At 75.9% G+C, this 20000-nt stretch overlaps 1 protein-coding gene and 13 non-coding genes across 14 annotated transcripts in view; all 14 read left to right on the forward strand.

The window, feature by feature from the left end:
* The first annotated feature begins 398 nt into the window (after positions 1-398).
* LOC130682506 (5S ribosomal RNA) lies at positions 399-517 on the forward strand. Its single transcript, XR_008995684.1, has one exon. It is a non-coding gene; the product is annotated as a 5S ribosomal RNA (ribosomal RNA).
* Positions 518-1078: 561 nt separating this feature from the next.
* LOC130682505 (collagen alpha-1(I) chain-like) overlaps positions 1079-20000 on the forward strand; it is a gene marked incomplete at both ends in the record, with an annotated part of 20020 nt that continues 1098 nt past the window's right edge. Inside the window, 14 exons of the mRNA XM_057496844.1 lie at positions 1079-1269; positions 1352-1442; positions 2671-2910; positions 4183-4422; positions 5695-5934; positions 7207-7446; positions 8719-8958; positions 10231-10470; positions 11743-11982; positions 13255-13494; positions 14767-15006; positions 16279-16518; positions 17791-18030; positions 19303-19542. Of these exons, the coding sequence (XP_057352827.1) occupies positions 1079-1269; positions 1352-1442; positions 2671-2910; positions 4183-4422; positions 5695-5934; positions 7207-7446; positions 8719-8958; positions 10231-10470; positions 11743-11982; positions 13255-13494; positions 14767-15006; positions 16279-16518; positions 17791-18030; positions 19303-19542 (3162 nt within the window). The remainder of the gene's footprint in view (positions 1270-1351; positions 1443-2670; positions 2911-4182; positions 4423-5694; positions 5935-7206; positions 7447-8718; positions 8959-10230; positions 10471-11742; positions 11983-13254; positions 13495-14766; positions 15007-16278; positions 16519-17790; positions 18031-19302; positions 19543-20000) is intronic.
* On the forward strand, positions 1913-2031 carry LOC130682516 (5S ribosomal RNA). The gene has a single exon (XR_008995694.1). It is a non-coding gene; the product is annotated as a 5S ribosomal RNA (ribosomal RNA).
* On the forward strand, positions 3425-3543 carry LOC130682517 (5S ribosomal RNA). The gene has a single exon (XR_008995695.1). It is a non-coding gene; the product is annotated as a 5S ribosomal RNA (ribosomal RNA).
* Positions 4937-5055, forward strand: LOC130682518 (5S ribosomal RNA). Its single transcript, XR_008995696.1, has one exon. It is a non-coding gene; the product is annotated as a 5S ribosomal RNA (ribosomal RNA).
* LOC130682519 (5S ribosomal RNA) lies at positions 6449-6567 on the forward strand. Its single transcript, XR_008995697.1, has one exon. It is a non-coding gene; the product is annotated as a 5S ribosomal RNA (ribosomal RNA).
* Positions 7961-8079, forward strand: LOC130682507 (5S ribosomal RNA). Its single transcript, XR_008995685.1, has one exon. It is a non-coding gene; the product is annotated as a 5S ribosomal RNA (ribosomal RNA).
* LOC130682508 (5S ribosomal RNA) lies at positions 9473-9591 on the forward strand. The gene has a single exon (XR_008995686.1). It is a non-coding gene; the product is annotated as a 5S ribosomal RNA (ribosomal RNA).
* LOC130682509 (5S ribosomal RNA) lies at positions 10985-11103 on the forward strand. Its single transcript, XR_008995687.1, has one exon. It is a non-coding gene; the product is annotated as a 5S ribosomal RNA (ribosomal RNA).
* On the forward strand, positions 12497-12615 carry LOC130682510 (5S ribosomal RNA). The gene has a single exon (XR_008995688.1). It is a non-coding gene; the product is annotated as a 5S ribosomal RNA (ribosomal RNA).
* LOC130682511 (5S ribosomal RNA) lies at positions 14009-14127 on the forward strand. Its single transcript, XR_008995689.1, has one exon. It is a non-coding gene; the product is annotated as a 5S ribosomal RNA (ribosomal RNA).
* LOC130682512 (5S ribosomal RNA) lies at positions 15521-15639 on the forward strand. The gene has a single exon (XR_008995690.1). It is a non-coding gene; the product is annotated as a 5S ribosomal RNA (ribosomal RNA).
* Positions 17033-17151, forward strand: LOC130682513 (5S ribosomal RNA). Its single transcript, XR_008995691.1, has one exon. It is a non-coding gene; the product is annotated as a 5S ribosomal RNA (ribosomal RNA).
* LOC130682514 (5S ribosomal RNA) lies at positions 18545-18663 on the forward strand. The gene has a single exon (XR_008995692.1). It is a non-coding gene; the product is annotated as a 5S ribosomal RNA (ribosomal RNA).

A 20000-nucleotide genomic window follows, 5' to 3' on the forward strand; every position in this document is an offset into this window, starting at 1 on the left:
GCGTGCGTTCGACGGCGTGTGCACGCGTGCGTTCGACGGCGTGTGCGCCGCCTGGCTGCTCGTCCCCGTGTCCGCCTAGGTGTGTGCCTGTGTCTTGAATCCTCGTGTCCGTGTGTCTCTCCTCTCCCTCACTCCGGTTCGCTCGGGCTCCCTGCGGGTGGCACGGAGAAGATGGCAGAAGGAAGAAGGGCGGCGGGTGGCCTGTGGTGGCGCCGGGGGGCCCCGGCTGGAGCCGGGCCAGTAGGGGCCTGGTGGGCAGCGGCGCAGCGCGGGCGGGCCGGCGCGAGAGCGGCCCGGGCACGGGGCCGGTGGGGTTGGGGGGGCACCGGCAGAGGCTCGGGGCGTGGAGGCAGGCGGGGACGCGCAGGCTCTTGGGGCGCGCAGGGCCGGCCTCTGGCGTCTACGGCCATACCACCCTGAACGCGCCCGATCTCGTCTGATCTCGGAAGCTAAGCAGGGTCGGGCCTGGTTAGTACTTGGATGGGAGACCGCCTGGGAATACCGGGTGCTGTAGGCTCTTTTTCCTCTCTGCCTCCCCGCTTTCTTTCTGCCGCCGTCGCCCCCTGCCCCTCCCGGCCGCTCACCGCGGGCGCCTGCCCTCGCCCAGCCCCTTCCCCGCCCGCCCCGTCGTGACCACCTGCTGCTGCCGGGCCTCGTCCCCCACCCCCACACGCCTCCGGGGGCTGGGGCTGGGGCTGGCGGTGGGGGTGCGAGTGGGGGTGGGGTGGGCACACCCGCCTTCAGCCGGCCGGCCCCGCCCAGAGGCAGGGCCAACCTGCGCGCGGGCCGGCGGTGTCCCCCACCCCGCAGGCAGGCCTTGGGCTCCCTCCGCAGCCCGGGAGCCCCTAAGCCGTGCGCTCCACTCGCCCCCACCCGCCGGACAGCGCAGGCCCTGGGCGCCCCCCAACACCCCGCGCACGCCCCCATCCCCGGAGCCCGGGCCGCGCTCCCTTCCTTGCCACGGTAGGGAGGTAGCGAAGGCCCGGGCCCACAGGAGGGGCCCACCGTCCCTGGGCCCCGGGGGTGGGGGGGCGCGCCCCGTGGTCCGCGCTCGGTGTGCGTGCCCTCGCCCCTCGAGCCCCGCCCCCCACCCGGGACCGGGAGCGGGCCGACCGACCGCGCCGGGCGGACGTCCGACGCTGCTCTCCCGCAACAGCCAGGCGCGCCCCAGCGAGTGCCGGGGCGCCCGTGCCGAAGACACACAGAGCCGGAAGAAACGGGCCAGCGCGCGCTCACACCCATCTCCCGGGCGCCTGGTTCCCCGGGCAGGCAGGGGGGTGCCCGCCCAACGCGGCGCCTCGCAGCGTGGCTGCAGGTCCTCGGGGGCTGCACGGGTGACTGCGGGCCCCAGGGCCCGGCCGCCTTGCCCGAAAGCAGCCCGAGCGTGACCACGGCCTCGTGGGGAAGCTGCCCCTCCAGGGGAGCCTCGCGGTGCCTGTCGGGTGGGTGTGCGTGTGCGTGTGCGTGTGCGCGCGCGCGCGCGCGCCACTGTGAGGAAGTGCGAGCGTGTGCACGCGTGCGTTCGACGGCGTGTGCACGCGTGCGTTCGACGGCGTGTGCGCCGCCTGGCTGCTCGTCCCCGTGTCCGCCTAGGTGTGTGCCTGTGTCTTGAATCCTCGTGTCCGTGTGTCTCTCCTCTCCCTCACTCCGGTTCGCTCGGGCTCCCTGCGGGTGGCACGGAGAAGATGGCAGAAGGAAGAAGGGCGGCGGGTGGCCTGTGGTGGCGCCGGGGGGCCCCGGCTGGAGCCGGGCCAGTAGGGGCCTGGTGGGCAGCGGCGCAGCGCGGGCGGGCCGGCGCGAGAGCGGCCCGGGCACGGGGCCGGTGGGGTTGGGGGGGCACCGGCAGAGGCTCGGGGCGTGGAGGCAGGCGGGGACGCGCAGGCTCTTGGGGCGCGCAGGGCCGGCCTCTGGCGTCTACGGCCATACCACCCTGAACGCGCCCGATCTCGTCTGATCTCGGAAGCTAAGCAGGGTCGGGCCTGGTTAGTACTTGGATGGGAGACCGCCTGGGAATACCGGGTGCTGTAGGCTCTTTTTCCTCTCTGCCTCCCCGCTTTCTTTCTGCCGCCGTCGCCCCCTGCCCCTCCCGGCCGCTCACCGCGGGCGCCTGCCCTCGCCCAGCCCCTTCCCCGCCCGCCCCGTCGTGACCACCTGCTGCTGCCGGGCCTCGTCCCCCACCCCCACACGCCTCCGGGGGCTGGGGCTGGGGCTGGCGGTGGGGGTGCGAGTGGGGGTGGGGTGGGCACACCCGCCTTCAGCCGGCCGGCCCCGCCCAGAGGCAGGGCCAACCTGCGCGCGGGCCGGCGGTGTCCCCCACCCCGCAGGCAGGCCTTGGGCTCCCTCCGCAGCCCGGGAGCCCCTAAGCCGTGCGCTCCACTCGCCCCCACCCGCCGGACAGCGCAGGCCCTGGGCGCCCCCCAACACCCCGCGCACGCCCCCATCCCCGGAGCCCGGGCCGCGCTCCCTTCCTTGCCACGGTAGGGAGGTAGCGAAGGCCCGGGCCCACAGGAGGGGCCCACCGTCCCTGGGCCCCGGGGGTGGGGGGGCGCGCCCCGTGGTCCGCGCTCGGTGTGCGTGCCCTCGCCCCTCGAGCCCCGCCCCCCACCCGGGACCGGGAGCGGGCCGACCGACCGCGCCGGGCGGACGTCCGACGCTGCTCTCCCGCAACAGCCAGGCGCGCCCCAGCGAGTGCCGGGGCGCCCGTGCCGAAGACACACAGAGCCGGAAGAAACGGGCCAGCGCGCGCTCACACCCATCTCCCGGGCGCCTGGTTCCCCGGGCAGGCAGGGGTGCCCGCCCAACGCGGCGCCTCGCAGCGTGGCTGCAGGTCCTCGGGGGCTGCACGGGTGACTGCGGGCCCCAGGGCCCGGCCGCCTTGCCCGAAAGCAGCCCGAGCGTGACCACGGCCTCGTGGGGAAGCTGCCCCTCCAGGGGAGCCTCGCGGTGCCTGTCGGGTGGGTGTGCGTGTGCGTGTGCGTGTGCGCGCGCGCGCGCGCGCCACTGTGAGGAAGTGCGAGCGTGTGCACGCGTGCGTTCGACGGCGTGTGCACGCGTGCGTTCGACGGCGTGTGCGCCGCCTGGCTGCTCGTCCCCGTGTCCGCCTAGGTGTGTGCCTGTGTCTTGAATCCTCGTGTCCGTGTGTCTCTCCTCTCCCTCACTCCGGTTCGCTCGGGCTCCCTGCGGGTGGCACGGAGAAGATGGCAGAAGGAAGAAGGGCGGCGGGTGGCCTGTGGTGGCGCCGGGGGGCCCCGGCTGGAGCCGGGCCAGTAGGGGCCTGGTGGGCAGCGGCGCAGCGCGGGCGGGCCGGCGCGAGAGCGGCCCGGGCACGGGGCCGGTGGGGTTGGGGGGGCACCGGCAGAGGCTCGGGGCGTGGAGGCAGGCGGGGACGCGCAGGCTCTTGGGGCGCGCAGGGCCGGCCTCTGGCGTCTACGGCCATACCACCCTGAACGCGCCCGATCTCGTCTGATCTCGGAAGCTAAGCAGGGTCGGGCCTGGTTAGTACTTGGATGGGAGACCGCCTGGGAATACCGGGTGCTGTAGGCTCTTTTTCCTCTCTGCCTCCCCGCTTTCTTTCTGCCGCCGTCGCCCCCTGCCCCTCCCGGCCGCTCACCGCGGGCGCCTGCCCTCGCCCAGCCCCTTCCCCGCCCGCCCCGTCGTGACCACCTGCTGCTGCCGGGCCTCGTCCCCCACCCCCACACGCCTCCGGGGGCTGGGGCTGGGGCTGGCGGTGGGGGTGCGAGTGGGGGTGGGGTGGGCACACCCGCCTTCAGCCGGCCGGCCCCGCCCAGAGGCAGGGCCAACCTGCGCGCGGGCCGGCGGTGTCCCCCACCCCGCAGGCAGGCCTTGGGCTCCCTCCGCAGCCCGGGAGCCCCTAAGCCGTGCGCTCCACTCGCCCCCACCCGCCGGACAGCGCAGGCCCTGGGCGCCCCCCAACACCCCGCGCACGCCCCCATCCCCGGAGCCCGGGCCGCGCTCCCTTCCTTGCCACGGTAGGGAGGTAGCGAAGGCCCGGGCCCACAGGAGGGGCCCACCGTCCCTGGGCCCCGGGGGTGGGGGGGCGCGCCCCGTGGTCCGCGCTCGGTGTGCGTGCCCTCGCCCCTCGAGCCCCGCCCCCCACCCGGGACCGGGAGCGGGCCGACCGACCGCGCCGGGCGGACGTCCGACGCTGCTCTCCCGCAACAGCCAGGCGCGCCCCAGCGAGTGCCGGGGCGCCCGTGCCGAAGACACACAGAGCCGGAAGAAACGGGCCAGCGCGCGCTCACACCCATCTCCCGGGCGCCTGGTTCCCCGGGCAGGCAGGGGTGCCCGCCCAACGCGGCGCCTCGCAGCGTGGCTGCAGGTCCTCGGGGGCTGCACGGGTGACTGCGGGCCCCAGGGCCCGGCCGCCTTGCCCGAAAGCAGCCCGAGCGTGACCACGGCCTCGTGGGGAAGCTGCCCCTCCAGGGGAGCCTCGCGGTGCCTGTCGGGTGGGTGTGCGTGTGCGTGTGCGTGTGCGCGCGCGCGCGCGCGCCACTGTGAGGAAGTGCGAGCGTGTGCACGCGTGCGTTCGACGGCGTGTGCACGCGTGCGTTCGACGGCGTGTGCGCCGCCTGGCTGCTCGTCCCCGTGTCCGCCTAGGTGTGTGCCTGTGTCTTGAATCCTCGTGTCCGTGTGTCTCTCCTCTCCCTCACTCCGGTTCGCTCGGGCTCCCTGCGGGTGGCACGGAGAAGATGGCAGAAGGAAGAAGGGCGGCGGGTGGCCTGTGGTGGCGCCGGGGGGCCCCGGCTGGAGCCGGGCCAGTAGGGGCCTGGTGGGCAGCGGCGCAGCGCGGGCGGGCCGGCGCGAGAGCGGCCCGGGCACGGGGCCGGTGGGGTTGGGGGGGCACCGGCAGAGGCTCGGGGCGTGGAGGCAGGCGGGGACGCGCAGGCTCTTGGGGCGCGCAGGGCCGGCCTCTGGCGTCTACGGCCATACCACCCTGAACGCGCCCGATCTCGTCTGATCTCGGAAGCTAAGCAGGGTCGGGCCTGGTTAGTACTTGGATGGGAGACCGCCTGGGAATACCGGGTGCTGTAGGCTCTTTTTCCTCTCTGCCTCCCCGCTTTCTTTCTGCCGCCGTCGCCCCCTGCCCCTCCCGGCCGCTCACCGCGGGCGCCTGCCCTCGCCCAGCCCCTTCCCCGCCCGCCCCGTCGTGACCACCTGCTGCTGCCGGGCCTCGTCCCCCACCCCCACACGCCTCCGGGGGCTGGGGCTGGGGCTGGCGGTGGGGGTGCGAGTGGGGGTGGGGTGGGCACACCCGCCTTCAGCCGGCCGGCCCCGCCCAGAGGCAGGGCCAACCTGCGCGCGGGCCGGCGGTGTCCCCCACCCCGCAGGCAGGCCTTGGGCTCCCTCCGCAGCCCGGGAGCCCCTAAGCCGTGCGCTCCACTCGCCCCCACCCGCCGGACAGCGCAGGCCCTGGGCGCCCCCCAACACCCCGCGCACGCCCCCATCCCCGGAGCCCGGGCCGCGCTCCCTTCCTTGCCACGGTAGGGAGGTAGCGAAGGCCCGGGCCCACAGGAGGGGCCCACCGTCCCTGGGCCCCGGGGGTGGGGGGGCGCGCCCCGTGGTCCGCGCTCGGTGTGCGTGCCCTCGCCCCTCGAGCCCCGCCCCCCACCCGGGACCGGGAGCGGGCCGACCGACCGCGCCGGGCGGACGTCCGACGCTGCTCTCCCGCAACAGCCAGGCGCGCCCCAGCGAGTGCCGGGGCGCCCGTGCCGAAGACACACAGAGCCGGAAGAAACGGGCCAGCGCGCGCTCACACCCATCTCCCGGGCGCCTGGTTCCCCGGGCAGGCAGGGGTGCCCGCCCAACGCGGCGCCTCGCAGCGTGGCTGCAGGTCCTCGGGGGCTGCACGGGTGACTGCGGGCCCCAGGGCCCGGCCGCCTTGCCCGAAAGCAGCCCGAGCGTGACCACGGCCTCGTGGGGAAGCTGCCCCTCCAGGGGAGCCTCGCGGTGCCTGTCGGGTGGGTGTGCGTGTGCGTGTGCGTGTGCGCGCGCGCGCGCGCGCCACTGTGAGGAAGTGCGAGCGTGTGCACGCGTGCGTTCGACGGCGTGTGCACGCGTGCGTTCGACGGCGTGTGCGCCGCCTGGCTGCTCGTCCCCGTGTCCGCCTAGGTGTGTGCCTGTGTCTTGAATCCTCGTGTCCGTGTGTCTCTCCTCTCCCTCACTCCGGTTCGCTCGGGCTCCCTGCGGGTGGCACGGAGAAGATGGCAGAAGGAAGAAGGGCGGCGGGTGGCCTGTGGTGGCGCCGGGGGGCCCCGGCTGGAGCCGGGCCAGTAGGGGCCTGGTGGGCAGCGGCGCAGCGCGGGCGGGCCGGCGCGAGAGCGGCCCGGGCACGGGGCCGGTGGGGTTGGGGGGGCACCGGCAGAGGCTCGGGGCGTGGAGGCAGGCGGGGACGCGCAGGCTCTTGGGGCGCGCAGGGCCGGCCTCTGGCGTCTACGGCCATACCACCCTGAACGCGCCCGATCTCGTCTGATCTCGGAAGCTAAGCAGGGTCGGGCCTGGTTAGTACTTGGATGGGAGACCGCCTGGGAATACCGGGTGCTGTAGGCTCTTTTTCCTCTCTGCCTCCCCGCTTTCTTTCTGCCGCCGTCGCCCCCTGCCCCTCCCGGCCGCTCACCGCGGGCGCCTGCCCTCGCCCAGCCCCTTCCCCGCCCGCCCCGTCGTGACCACCTGCTGCTGCCGGGCCTCGTCCCCCACCCCCACACGCCTCCGGGGGCTGGGGCTGGGGCTGGCGGTGGGGGTGCGAGTGGGGGTGGGGTGGGCACACCCGCCTTCAGCCGGCCGGCCCCGCCCAGAGGCAGGGCCAACCTGCGCGCGGGCCGGCGGTGTCCCCCACCCCGCAGGCAGGCCTTGGGCTCCCTCCGCAGCCCGGGAGCCCCTAAGCCGTGCGCTCCACTCGCCCCCACCCGCCGGACAGCGCAGGCCCTGGGCGCCCCCCAACACCCCGCGCACGCCCCCATCCCCGGAGCCCGGGCCGCGCTCCCTTCCTTGCCACGGTAGGGAGGTAGCGAAGGCCCGGGCCCACAGGAGGGGCCCACCGTCCCTGGGCCCCGGGGGTGGGGGGGCGCGCCCCGTGGTCCGCGCTCGGTGTGCGTGCCCTCGCCCCTCGAGCCCCGCCCCCCACCCGGGACCGGGAGCGGGCCGACCGACCGCGCCGGGCGGACGTCCGACGCTGCTCTCCCGCAACAGCCAGGCGCGCCCCAGCGAGTGCCGGGGCGCCCGTGCCGAAGACACACAGAGCCGGAAGAAACGGGCCAGCGCGCGCTCACACCCATCTCCCGGGCGCCTGGTTCCCCGGGCAGGCAGGGGTGCCCGCCCAACGCGGCGCCTCGCAGCGTGGCTGCAGGTCCTCGGGGGCTGCACGGGTGACTGCGGGCCCCAGGGCCCGGCCGCCTTGCCCGAAAGCAGCCCGAGCGTGACCACGGCCTCGTGGGGAAGCTGCCCCTCCAGGGGAGCCTCGCGGTGCCTGTCGGGTGGGTGTGCGTGTGCGTGTGCGTGTGCGCGCGCGCGCGCGCGCCACTGTGAGGAAGTGCGAGCGTGTGCACGCGTGCGTTCGACGGCGTGTGCACGCGTGCGTTCGACGGCGTGTGCGCCGCCTGGCTGCTCGTCCCCGTGTCCGCCTAGGTGTGTGCCTGTGTCTTGAATCCTCGTGTCCGTGTGTCTCTCCTCTCCCTCACTCCGGTTCGCTCGGGCTCCCTGCGGGTGGCACGGAGAAGATGGCAGAAGGAAGAAGGGCGGCGGGTGGCCTGTGGTGGCGCCGGGGGGCCCCGGCTGGAGCCGGGCCAGTAGGGGCCTGGTGGGCAGCGGCGCAGCGCGGGCGGGCCGGCGCGAGAGCGGCCCGGGCACGGGGCCGGTGGGGTTGGGGGGGCACCGGCAGAGGCTCGGGGCGTGGAGGCAGGCGGGGACGCGCAGGCTCTTGGGGCGCGCAGGGCCGGCCTCTGGCGTCTACGGCCATACCACCCTGAACGCGCCCGATCTCGTCTGATCTCGGAAGCTAAGCAGGGTCGGGCCTGGTTAGTACTTGGATGGGAGACCGCCTGGGAATACCGGGTGCTGTAGGCTCTTTTTCCTCTCTGCCTCCCCGCTTTCTTTCTGCCGCCGTCGCCCCCTGCCCCTCCCGGCCGCTCACCGCGGGCGCCTGCCCTCGCCCAGCCCCTTCCCCGCCCGCCCCGTCGTGACCACCTGCTGCTGCCGGGCCTCGTCCCCCACCCCCACACGCCTCCGGGGGCTGGGGCTGGGGCTGGCGGTGGGGGTGCGAGTGGGGGTGGGGTGGGCACACCCGCCTTCAGCCGGCCGGCCCCGCCCAGAGGCAGGGCCAACCTGCGCGCGGGCCGGCGGTGTCCCCCACCCCGCAGGCAGGCCTTGGGCTCCCTCCGCAGCCCGGGAGCCCCTAAGCCGTGCGCTCCACTCGCCCCCACCCGCCGGACAGCGCAGGCCCTGGGCGCCCCCCAACACCCCGCGCACGCCCCCATCCCCGGAGCCCGGGCCGCGCTCCCTTCCTTGCCACGGTAGGGAGGTAGCGAAGGCCCGGGCCCACAGGAGGGGCCCACCGTCCCTGGGCCCCGGGGGTGGGGGGGCGCGCCCCGTGGTCCGCGCTCGGTGTGCGTGCCCTCGCCCCTCGAGCCCCGCCCCCCACCCGGGACCGGGAGCGGGCCGACCGACCGCGCCGGGCGGACGTCCGACGCTGCTCTCCCGCAACAGCCAGGCGCGCCCCAGCGAGTGCCGGGGCGCCCGTGCCGAAGACACACAGAGCCGGAAGAAACGGGCCAGCGCGCGCTCACACCCATCTCCCGGGCGCCTGGTTCCCCGGGCAGGCAGGGGTGCCCGCCCAACGCGGCGCCTCGCAGCGTGGCTGCAGGTCCTCGGGGGCTGCACGGGTGACTGCGGGCCCCAGGGCCCGGCCGCCTTGCCCGAAAGCAGCCCGAGCGTGACCACGGCCTCGTGGGGAAGCTGCCCCTCCAGGGGAGCCTCGCGGTGCCTGTCGGGTGGGTGTGCGTGTGCGTGTGCGTGTGCGCGCGCGCGCGCGCGCCACTGTGAGGAAGTGCGAGCGTGTGCACGCGTGCGTTCGACGGCGTGTGCACGCGTGCGTTCGACGGCGTGTGCGCCGCCTGGCTGCTCGTCCCCGTGTCCGCCTAGGTGTGTGCCTGTGTCTTGAATCCTCGTGTCCGTGTGTCTCTCCTCTCCCTCACTCCGGTTCGCTCGGGCTCCCTGCGGGTGGCACGGAGAAGATGGCAGAAGGAAGAAGGGCGGCGGGTGGCCTGTGGTGGCGCCGGGGGGCCCCGGCTGGAGCCGGGCCAGTAGGGGCCTGGTGGGCAGCGGCGCAGCGCGGGCGGGCCGGCGCGAGAGCGGCCCGGGCACGGGGCCGGTGGGGTTGGGGGGGCACCGGCAGAGGCTCGGGGCGTGGAGGCAGGCGGGGACGCGCAGGCTCTTGGGGCGCGCAGGGCCGGCCTCTGGCGTCTACGGCCATACCACCCTGAACGCGCCCGATCTCGTCTGATCTCGGAAGCTAAGCAGGGTCGGGCCTGGTTAGTACTTGGATGGGAGACCGCCTGGGAATACCGGGTGCTGTAGGCTCTTTTTCCTCTCTGCCTCCCCGCTTTCTTTCTGCCGCCGTCGCCCCCTGCCCCTCCCGGCCGCTCACCGCGGGCGCCTGCCCTCGCCCAGCCCCTTCCCCGCCCGCCCCGTCGTGACCACCTGCTGCTGCCGGGCCTCGTCCCCCACCCCCACACGCCTCCGGGGGCTGGGGCTGGGGCTGGCGGTGGGGGTGCGAGTGGGGGTGGGGTGGGCACACCCGCCTTCAGCCGGCCGGCCCCGCCCAGAGGCAGGGCCAACCTGCGCGCGGGCCGGCGGTGTCCCCCACCCCGCAGGCAGGCCTTGGGCTCCCTCCGCAGCCCGGGAGCCCCTAAGCCGTGCGCTCCACTCGCCCCCACCCGCCGGACAGCGCAGGCCCTGGGCGCCCCCCAACACCCCGCGCACGCCCCCATCCCCGGAGCCCGGGCCGCGCTCCCTTCCTTGCCACGGTAGGGAGGTAGCGAAGGCCCGGGCCCACAGGAGGGGCCCACCGTCCCTGGGCCCCGGGGGTGGGGGGGCGCGCCCCGTGGTCCGCGCTCGGTGTGCGTGCCCTCGCCCCTCGAGCCCCGCCCCCCACCCGGGACCGGGAGCGGGCCGACCGACCGCGCCGGGCGGACGTCCGACGCTGCTCTCCCGCAACAGCCAGGCGCGCCCCAGCGAGTGCCGGGGCGCCCGTGCCGAAGACACACAGAGCCGGAAGAAACGGGCCAGCGCGCGCTCACACCCATCTCCCGGGCGCCTGGTTCCCCGGGCAGGCAGGGGTGCCCGCCCAACGCGGCGCCTCGCAGCGTGGCTGCAGGTCCTCGGGGGCTGCACGGGTGACTGCGGGCCCCAGGGCCCGGCCGCCTTGCCCGAAAGCAGCCCGAGCGTGACCACGGCCTCGTGGGGAAGCTGCCCCTCCAGGGGAGCCTCGCGGTGCCTGTCGGGTGGGTGTGCGTGTGCGTGTGCGTGTGCGCGCGCGCGCGCGCGCCACTGTGAGGAAGTGCGAGCGTGTGCACGCGTGCGTTCGACGGCGTGTGCACGCGTGCGTTCGACGGCGTGTGCGCCGCCTGGCTGCTCGTCCCCGTGTCCGCCTAGGTGTGTGCCTGTGTCTTGAATCCTCGTGTCCGTGTGTCTCTCCTCTCCCTCACTCCGGTTCGCTCGGGCTCCCTGCGGGTGGCACGGAGAAGATGGCAGAAGGAAGAAGGGCGGCGGGTGGCCTGTGGTGGCGCCGGGGGGCCCCGGCTGGAGCCGGGCCAGTAGGGGCCTGGTGGGCAGCGGCGCAGCGCGGGCGGGCCGGCGCGAGAGCGGCCCGGGCACGGGGCCGGTGGGGTTGGGGGGGCACCGGCAGAGGCTCGGGGCGTGGAGGCAGGCGGGGACGCGCAGGCTCTTGGGGCGCGCAGGGCCGGCCTCTGGCGTCTACGGCCATACCACCCTGAACGCGCCCGATCTCGTCTGATCTCGGAAGCTAAGCAGGGTCGGGCCTGGTTAGTACTTGGATGGGAGACCGCCTGGGAATACCGGGTGCTGTAGGCTCTTTTTCCTCTCTGCCTCCCCGCTTTCTTTCTGCCGCCGTCGCCCCCTGCCCCTCCCGGCCGCTCACCGCGGGCGCCTGCCCTCGCCCAGCCCCTTCCCCGCCCGCCCCGTCGTGACCACCTGCTGCTGCCGGGCCTCGTCCCCCACCCCCACACGCCTCCGGGGGCTGGGGCTGGGGCTGGCGGTGGGGGTGCGAGTGGGGGTGGGGTGGGCACACCCGCCTTCAGCCGGCCGGCCCCGCCCAGAGGCAGGGCCAACCTGCGCGCGGGCCGGCGGTGTCCCCCACCCCGCAGGCAGGCCTTGGGCTCCCTCCGCAGCCCGGGAGCCCCTAAGCCGTGCGCTCCACTCGCCCCCACCCGCCGGACAGCGCAGGCCCTGGGCGCCCCCCAACACCCCGCGCACGCCCCCATCCCCGGAGCCCGGGCCGCGCTCCCTTCCTTGCCACGGTAGGGAGGTAGCGAAGGCCCGGGCCCACAGGAGGGGCCCACCGTCCCTGGGCCCCGGGGGTGGGGGGGCGCGCCCCGTGGTCCGCGCTCGGTGTGCGTGCCCTCGCCCCTCGAGCCCCGCCCCCCACCCGGGACCGGGAGCGGGCCGACCGACCGCGCCGGGCGGACGTCCGACGCTGCTCTCCCGCAACAGCCAGGCGCGCCCCAGCGAGTGCCGGGGCGCCCGTGCCGAAGACACACAGAGCCGGAAGAAACGGGCCAGCGCGCGCTCACACCCATCTCCCGGGCGCCTGGTTCCCCGGGCAGGCAGGGGTGCCCGCCCAACGCGGCGCCTCGCAGCGTGGCTGCAGGTCCTCGGGGGCTGCACGGGTGACTGCGGGCCCCAGGGCCCGGCCGCCTTGCCCGAAAGCAGCCCGAGCGTGACCACGGCCTCGTGGGGAAGCTGCCCCTCCAGGGGAGCCTCGCGGTGCCTGTCGGGTGGGTGTGCGTGTGCGTGTGCGTGTGCGCGCGCGCGCGCGCGCCACTGTGAGGAAGTGCGAGCGTGTGCACGCGTGCGTTCGACGGCGTGTGCACGCGTGCGTTCGACGGCGTGTGCGCCGCCTGGCTGCTCGTCCCCGTGTCCGCCTAGGTGTGTGCCTGTGTCTTGAATCCTCGTGTCCGTGTGTCTCTCCTCTCCCTCACTCCGGTTCGCTCGGGCTCCCTGCGGGTGGCACGGAGAAGATGGCAGAAGGAAGAAGGGCGGCGGGTGGCCTGTGGTGGCGCCGGGGGGCCCCGGCTGGAGCCGGGCCAGTAGGGGCCTGGTGGGCAGCGGCGCAGCGCGGGCGGGCCGGCGCGAGAGCGGCCCGGGCACGGGGCCGGTGGGGTTGGGGGGGCACCGGCAGAGGCTCGGGGCGTGGAGGCAGGCGGGGACGCGCAGGCTCTTGGGGCGCGCAGGGCCGGCCTCTGGCGTCTACGGCCATACCACCCTGAACGCGCCCGATCTCGTCTGATCTCGGAAGCTAAGCAGGGTCGGGCCTGGTTAGTACTTGGATGGGAGACCGCCTGGGAATACCGGGTGCTGTAGGCTCTTTTTCCTCTCTGCCTCCCCGCTTTCTTTCTGCCGCCGTCGCCCCCTGCCCCTCCCGGCCGCTCACCGCGGGCGCCTGCCCTCGCCCAGCCCCTTCCCCGCCCGCCCCGTCGTGACCACCTGCTGCTGCCGGGCCTCGTCCCCCACCCCCACACGCCTCCGGGGGCTGGGGCTGGGGCTGGCGGTGGGGGTGCGAGTGGGGGTGGGGTGGGCACACCCGCCTTCAGCCGGCCGGCCCCGCCCAGAGGCAGGGCCAACCTGCGCGCGGGCCGGCGGTGTCCCCCACCCCGCAGGCAGGCCTTGGGCTCCCTCCGCAGCCCGGGAGCCCCTAAGCCGTGCGCTCCACTCGCCCCCACCCGCCGGACAGCGCAGGCCCTGGGCGCCCCCCAACACCCCGCGCACGCCCCCATCCCCGGAGCCCGGGCCGCGCTCCCTTCCTTGCCACGGTAGGGAGGTAGCGAAGGCCCGGGCCCACAGGAGGGGCCCACCGTCCCTGGGCCCCGGGGGTGGGGGGGCGCGCCCCGTGGTCCGCGCTCGGTGTGCGTGCCCTCGCCCCTCGAGCCCCGCCCCCCACCCGGGACCGGGAGCGGGCCGACCGACCGCGCCGGGCGGACGTCCGACGCTGCTCTCCCGCAACAGCCAGGCGCGCCCCAGCGAGTGCCGGGGCGCCCGTGCCGAAGACACACAGAGCCGGAAGAAACGGGCCAGCGCGCGCTCACACCCATCTCCCGGGCGCCTGGTTCCCCGGGCAGGCAGGGGTGCCCGCCCAACGCGGCGCCTCGCAGCGTGGCTGCAGGTCCTCGGGGGCTGCACGGGTGACTGCGGGCCCCAGGGCCCGGCCGCCTTGCCCGAAAGCAGCCCGAGCGTGACCACGGCCTCGTGGGGAAGCTGCCCCTCCAGGGGAGCCTCGCGGTGCCTGTCGGGTGGGTGTGCGTGTGCGTGTGCGTGTGCGCGCGCGCGCGCGCGCCACTGTGAGGAAGTGCGAGCGTGTGCACGCGTGCGTTCGACGGCGTGTGCACGCGTGCGTTCGACGGCGTGTGCGCCGCCTGGCTGCTCGTCCCCGTGTCCGCCTAGGTGTGTGCCTGTGTCTTGAATCCTCGTGTCCGTGTGTCTCTCCTCTCCCTCACTCCGGTTCGCTCGGGCTCCCTGCGGGTGGCACGGAGAAGATGGCAGAAGGAAGAAGGGCGGCGGGTGGCCTGTGGTGGCGCCGGGGGGCCCCGGCTGGAGCCGGGCCAGTAGGGGCCTGGTGGGCAGCGGCGCAGCGCGGGCGGGCCGGCGCGAGAGCGGCCCGGGCACGGGGCCGGTGGGGTTGGGGGGGCACCGGCAGAGGCTCGGGGCGTGGAGGCAGGCGGGGACGCGCAGGCTCTTGGGGCGCGCAGGGCCGGCCTCTGGCGTCTACGGCCATACCACCCTGAACGCGCCCGATCTCGTCTGATCTCGGAAGCTAAGCAGGGTCGGGCCTGGTTAGTACTTGGATGGGAGACCGCCTGGGAATACCGGGTGCTGTAGGCTCTTTTTCCTCTCTGCCTCCCCGCTTTCTTTCTGCCGCCGTCGCCCCCTGCCCCTCCCGGCCGCTCACCGCGGGCGCCTGCCCTCGCCCAGCCCCTTCCCCGCCCGCCCCGTCGTGACCACCTGCTGCTGCCGGGCCTCGTCCCCCACCCCCACACGCCTCCGGGGGCTGGGGCTGGGGCTGGCGGTGGGGGTGCGAGTGGGGGTGGGGTGGGCACACCCGCCTTCAGCCGGCCGGCCCCGCCCAGAGGCAGGGCCAACCTGCGCGCGGGCCGGCGGTGTCCCCCACCCCGCAGGCAGGCCTTGGGCTCCCTCCGCAGCCCGGGAGCCCCTAAGCCGTGCGCTCCACTCGCCCCCACCCGCCGGACAGCGCAGGCCCTGGGCGCCCCCCAACACCCCGCGCACGCCCCCATCCCCGGAGCCCGGGCCGCGCTCCCTTCCTTGCCACGGTAGGGAGGTAGCGAAGGCCCGGGCCCACAGGAGGGGCCCACCGTCCCTGGGCCCCGGGGGTGGGGGGGCGCGCCCCGTGGTCCGCGCTCGGTGTGCGTGCCCTCGCCCCTCGAGCCCCGCCCCCCACCCGGGACCGGGAGCGGGCCGACCGACCGCGCCGGGCGGACGTCCGACGCTGCTCTCCCGCAACAGCCAGGCGCGCCCCAGCGAGTGCCGGGGCGCCCGTGCCGAAGACACACAGAGCCGGAAGAAACGGGCCAGCGCGCGCTCACACCCATCTCCCGGGCGCCTGGTTCCCCGGGCAGGCAGGGGTGCCCGCCCAACGCGGCGCCTCGCAGCGTGGCTGCAGGTCCTCGGGGGCTGCACGGGTGACTGCGGGCCCCAGGGCCCGGCCGCCTTGCCCGAAAGCAGCCCGAGCGTGACCACGGCCTCGTGGGGAAGCTGCCCCTCCAGGGGAGCCTCGCGGTGCCTGTCGGGTGGGTGTGCGTGTGCGTGTGCGTGTGCGCGCGCGCGCGCGCGCCACTGTGAGGAAGTGCGAGCGTGTGCACGCGTGCGTTCGACGGCGTGTGCACGCGTGCGTTCGACGGCGTGTGCGCCGCCTGGCTGCTCGTCCCCGTGTCCGCCTAGGTGTGTGCCTGTGTCTTGAATCCTCGTGTCCGTGTGTCTCTCCTCTCCCTCACTCCGGTTCGCTCGGGCTCCCTGCGGGTGGCACGGAGAAGATGGCAGAAGGAAGAAGGGCGGCGGGTGGCCTGTGGTGGCGCCGGGGGGCCCCGGCTGGAGCCGGGCCAGTAGGGGCCTGGTGGGCAGCGGCGCAGCGCGGGCGGGCCGGCGCGAGAGCGGCCCGGGCACGGGGCCGGTGGGGTTGGGGGGGCACCGGCAGAGGCTCGGGGCGTGGAGGCAGGCGGGGACGCGCAGGCTCTTGGGGCGCGCAGGGCCGGCCTCTGGCGTCTACGGCCATACCACCCTGAACGCGCCCGATCTCGTCTGATCTCGGAAGCTAAGCAGGGTCGGGCCTGGTTAGTACTTGGATGGGAGACCGCCTGGGAATACCGGGTGCTGTAGGCTCTTTTTCCTCTCTGCCTCCCCGCTTTCTTTCTGCCGCCGTCGCCCCCTGCCCCTCCCGGCCGCTCACCGCGGGCGCCTGCCCTCGCCCAGCCCCTTCCCCGCCCGCCCCGTCGTGACCACCTGCTGCTGCCGGGCCTCGTCCCCCACCCCCACACGCCTCCGGGGGCTGGGGCTGGGGCTGGCGGTGGGGGTGCGAGTGGGGGTGGGGTGGGCACACCCGCCTTCAGCCGGCCGGCCCCGCCCAGAGGCAGGGCCAACCTGCGCGCGGGCCGGCGGTGTCCCCCACCCCGCAGGCAGGCCTTGGGCTCCCTCCGCAGCCCGGGAGCCCCTAAGCCGTGCGCTCCACTCGCCCCCACCCGCCGGACAGCGCAGGCCCTGGGCGCCCCCCAACACCCCGCGCACGCCCCCATCCCCGGAGCCCGGGCCGCGCTCCCTTCCTTGCCACGGTAGGGAGGTAGCGAAGGCCCGGGCCCACAGGAGGGGCCCACCGTCCCTGGGCCCCGGGGGTGGGGGGGCGCGCCCCGTGGTCCGCGCTCGGTGTGCGTGCCCTCGCCCCTCGAGCCCCGCCCCCCACCCGGGACCGGGAGCGGGCCGACCGACCGCGCCGGGCGGACGTCCGACGCTGCTCTCCCGCAACAGCCAGGCGCGCCCCAGCGAGTGCCGGGGCGCCCGTGCCGAAGACACACAGAGCCGGAAGAAACGGGCCAGCGCGCGCTCACACCCATCTCCCGGGCGCCTGGTTCCCCGGGCAGGCAGGGGTGCCCGCCCAACGCGGCGCCTCGCAGCGTGGCTGCAGGTCCTCGGGGGCTGCACGGGTGACTGCGGGCCCCAGGGCCCGGCCGCCTTGCCCGAAAGCAGCCCGAGCGTGACCACGGCCTCGTGGGGAAGCTGCCCCTCCAGGGGAGCCTCGCGGTGCCTGTCGGGTGGGTGTGCGTGTGCGTGTGCGTGTGCGCGCGCGCGCGCGCGCCACTGTGAGGAAGTGCGAGCGTGTGCACGCGTGCGTTCGACGGCGTGTGCACGCGTGCGTTCGACGGCGTGTGCGCCGCCTGGCTGCTCGTCCCCGTGTCCGCCTAGGTGTGTGCCTGTGTCTTGAATCCTCGTGTCCGTGTGTCTCTCCTCTCCCTCACTCCGGTTCGCTCGGGCTCCCTGCGGGTGGCACGGAGAAGATGGCAGAAGGAAGAAGGGCGGCGGGTGGCCTGTGGTGGCGCCGGGGGGCCCCGGCTGGAGCCGGGCCAGTAGGGGCCTGGTGGGCAGCGGCGCAGCGCGGGCGGGCCGGCGCGAGAGCGGCCCGGGCACGGGGCCGGTGGGGTTGGGGGGGCACCGGCAGAGGCTCGGGGCGTGGAGGCAGGCGGGGACGCGCAGGCTCTTGGGGCGCGCAGGGCCGGCCTCTGGCGTCTACGGCCATACCACCCTGAACGCGCCCGATCTCGTCTGATCTCGGAAGCTAAGCAGGGTCGGGCCTGGTTAGTACTTGGATGGGAGACCGCCTGGGAATACCGGGTGCTGTAGGCTCTTTTTCCTCTCTGCCTCCCCGCTTTCTTTCTGCCGCCGTCGCCCCCTGCCCCTCCCGGCCGCTCACCGCGGGCGCCTGCCCTCGCCCAGCCCCTTCCCCGCCCGCCCCGTCGTGACCACCTGCTGCTGCCGGGCCTCGTCCCCCACCCCCACACGCCTCCGGGGGCTGGGGCTGGGGCTGGCGGTGGGGGTGCGAGTGGGGGTGGGGTGGGCACACCCGCCTTCAGCCGGCCGGCCCCGCCCAGAGGCAGGGCCAACCTGCGCGCGGGCCGGCGGTGTCCCCCACCCCGCAGGCAGGCCTTGGGCTCCCTCCGCAGCCCGGGAGCCCCTAAGCCGTGCGCTCCACTCGCCCCCACCCGCCGGACAGCGCAGGCCCTGGGCGCCCCCCAACACCCCGCGCACGCCCCCATCCCCGGAGCCCGGGCCGCGCTCCCTTCCTTGCCACGGTAGGGAGGTAGCGAAGGCCCGGGCCCACAGGAGGGGCCCACCGTCCCTGGGCCCCGGGGGTGGGGGGGCGCGCCCCGTGGTCCGCGCTCGGTGTGCGTGCCCTCGCCCCTCGAGCCCCGCCCCCCACCCGGGACCGGGAGCGGGCCGACCGACCGCGCCGGGCGGACGTCCGACGCTGCTCTCCCGCAACAGCCAGGCGCGCCCCAGCGAGTGCCGGGGCGCCCGTGCCGAAGACACACAGAGCCGGAAGAAACGGGCCAGCGCGCGCTCACACCCATCTCCCGGGCGCCTGGTTCCCCGGGCAGGCAGGGGTGCCCGCCCAACGCGGCGCCTCGCAGCGTGGCTGCAGGTCCTCGGGGGCTGCACGGGTGACTGCGGGCCCCAGGGCCCGGCCGCCTTGCCCGAAAGCAGCCCGAGCGTGACCACGGCCTCGTGGGGAAGCTGCCCCTCCAGGGGAGCCTCGCGGTGCCTGTCGGGTGGGTGTGCGTGTGCGTGTGCGTGTGCGCGCGCGCGCGCGCGCCACTGTGAGGAAGTGCGAGCGTGTGCACGCGTGCGTTCGACGGCGTGTGCACGCGTGCGTTCGACGGCGTGTGCGCCGCCTGGCTGCTCGTCCCCGTGTCCGCCTAGGTGTGTGCCTGTGTCTTGAATCCTCGTGTCCGTGTGTCTCTCCTCTCCCTCACTCCGGTTCGCTCGGGCTCCCTGCGGGTGGCACGGAGAAGATGGCAGAAGGAAGAAGGGCGGCGGGTGGCCTGTGGTGGCGCCGGGGGGCCCCGGCTGGAGCCGGGCCAGTAGGGGCCTGGTGGGCAGCGGCGCAGCGCGGGCGGGCCGGCGCGAGAGCGGCCCGGGCACGGGGCCGGTGGGGTTGGGGGGGCACCGGCAGAGGCTCGGGGCGTGGAGGCAGGCGGGGACGCGCAGGCTCTTGGGGCGCGCAGGGCCGGCCTCTGGCGTCTACGGCCATACCACCCTGAACGCGCCCGATCTCGTCTGATCTCGGAAGCTAAGCAGGGTCGGGCCTGGTTAGTACTTGGATGGGAGACCGCCTGGGAATACCGGGTGCTGTAGGCTCTTTTTCCTCTCTGCCTCCCCGCTTTCTTTCTGCCGCCGTCGCCCCCTGCCCCTCCCGGCCGCTCACCGCGGGCGCCTGCCCTCGCCCAGCCCCTTCCCCGCCCGCCCCGTCGTGACCACCTGCTGCTGCCGGGCCTCGTCCCCCACCCCCACACGCCTCCGGGGGCTGGGGCTGGGGCTGGCGGTGGGGGTGCGAGTGGGGGTGGGGTGGGCACACCCGCCTTCAGCCGGCCGGCCCCGCCCAGAGGCAGGGCCAACCTGCGCGCGGGCCGGCGGTGTCCCCCACCCCGCAGGCAGGCCTTGGGCTCCCTCCGCAGCCCGGGAGCCCCTAAGCCGTGCGCTCCACTCGCCCCCACCCGCCGGACAGCGCAGGCCCTGGGCGCCCCCCAACACCCCGCGCACGCCCCCATCCCCGGAGCCCGGGCCGCGCTCCCTTCCTTGCCACGGTAGGGAGGTAGCGAAGGCCCGGGCCCACAGGAGGGGCCCACCGTCCCTGGGCCCCGGGGGTGGGGGGGCGCGCCCCGTGGTCCGCGCTCGGTGTGCGTGCCCTCGCCCCTCGAGCCCCGCCCCCCACCCGGGACCGGGAGCGGGCCGACCGACCGCGCCGGGCGGACGTCCGACGCTGCTCTCCCGCAACAGCCAGGCGCGCCCCAGCGAGTGCCGGGGCGCCCGTGCCGAAGACACACAGAGCCGGAAGAAACGGGCCAGCGCGCGCTCACACCCATCTCCCGGGCGCCTGGTTCCCCGGGCAGGCAGGGGTGCCCGCCCAACGCGGCGCCTCGCAGCGTGGCTGCAGGTCCTCGGGGGCTGCACGGGTGACTGCGGGCCCCAGGGCCCGGCCGCCTTGCCCGAAAGCAGCCCGAGCGTGACCACGGCCTCGTGGGGAAGCTGCCCCTCCAGGGGAGCCTCGCGGTGCCTGTCGGGTGGGTGTGCGTGTGCGTGTGCGTGTGCGCGCGCGCGCGCGCGCCACTGTGAGGAAGTGCGAGCGTGTGCACGCGTGCGTTCGACGGCGTGTGCACGCGTGCGTTCGACGGCGTGTGCGCCGCCTGGCTGCTCGTCCCCGTGTCCGCCTAGGTGTGTGCCTGTGTCTTGAATCCTCGTGTCCGTGTGTCTCTCCTCTCCCTCACTCCGGTTCGCTCGGGCTCCCTGCGGGTGGCACGGAGAAGATGGCAGAAGGAAGAAGGGCGGCGGGTGGCCTGTGGTGGCGCCGGGGGGCCCCGGCTGGAGCCGGGCCAGTAGGGGCCTGGTGGGCAGCGGCGCAGCGCGGGCGGGCCGGCGCGAGAGCGGCCCGGGCACGGGGCCGGTGGGGTTGGGGGGGCACCGGCAGAGGCTCGGGG

The sequence above is a fragment of the Manis pentadactyla genome, unplaced genomic scaffold (genome assembly GCF_030020395.1).
Source record: "Manis pentadactyla isolate mManPen7 unplaced genomic scaffold, mManPen7.hap1 scaffold_786, whole genome shotgun sequence".
Classification (NCBI taxonomy): domain Eukaryota; kingdom Metazoa; phylum Chordata; class Mammalia; order Pholidota; family Manidae; genus Manis; species Manis pentadactyla.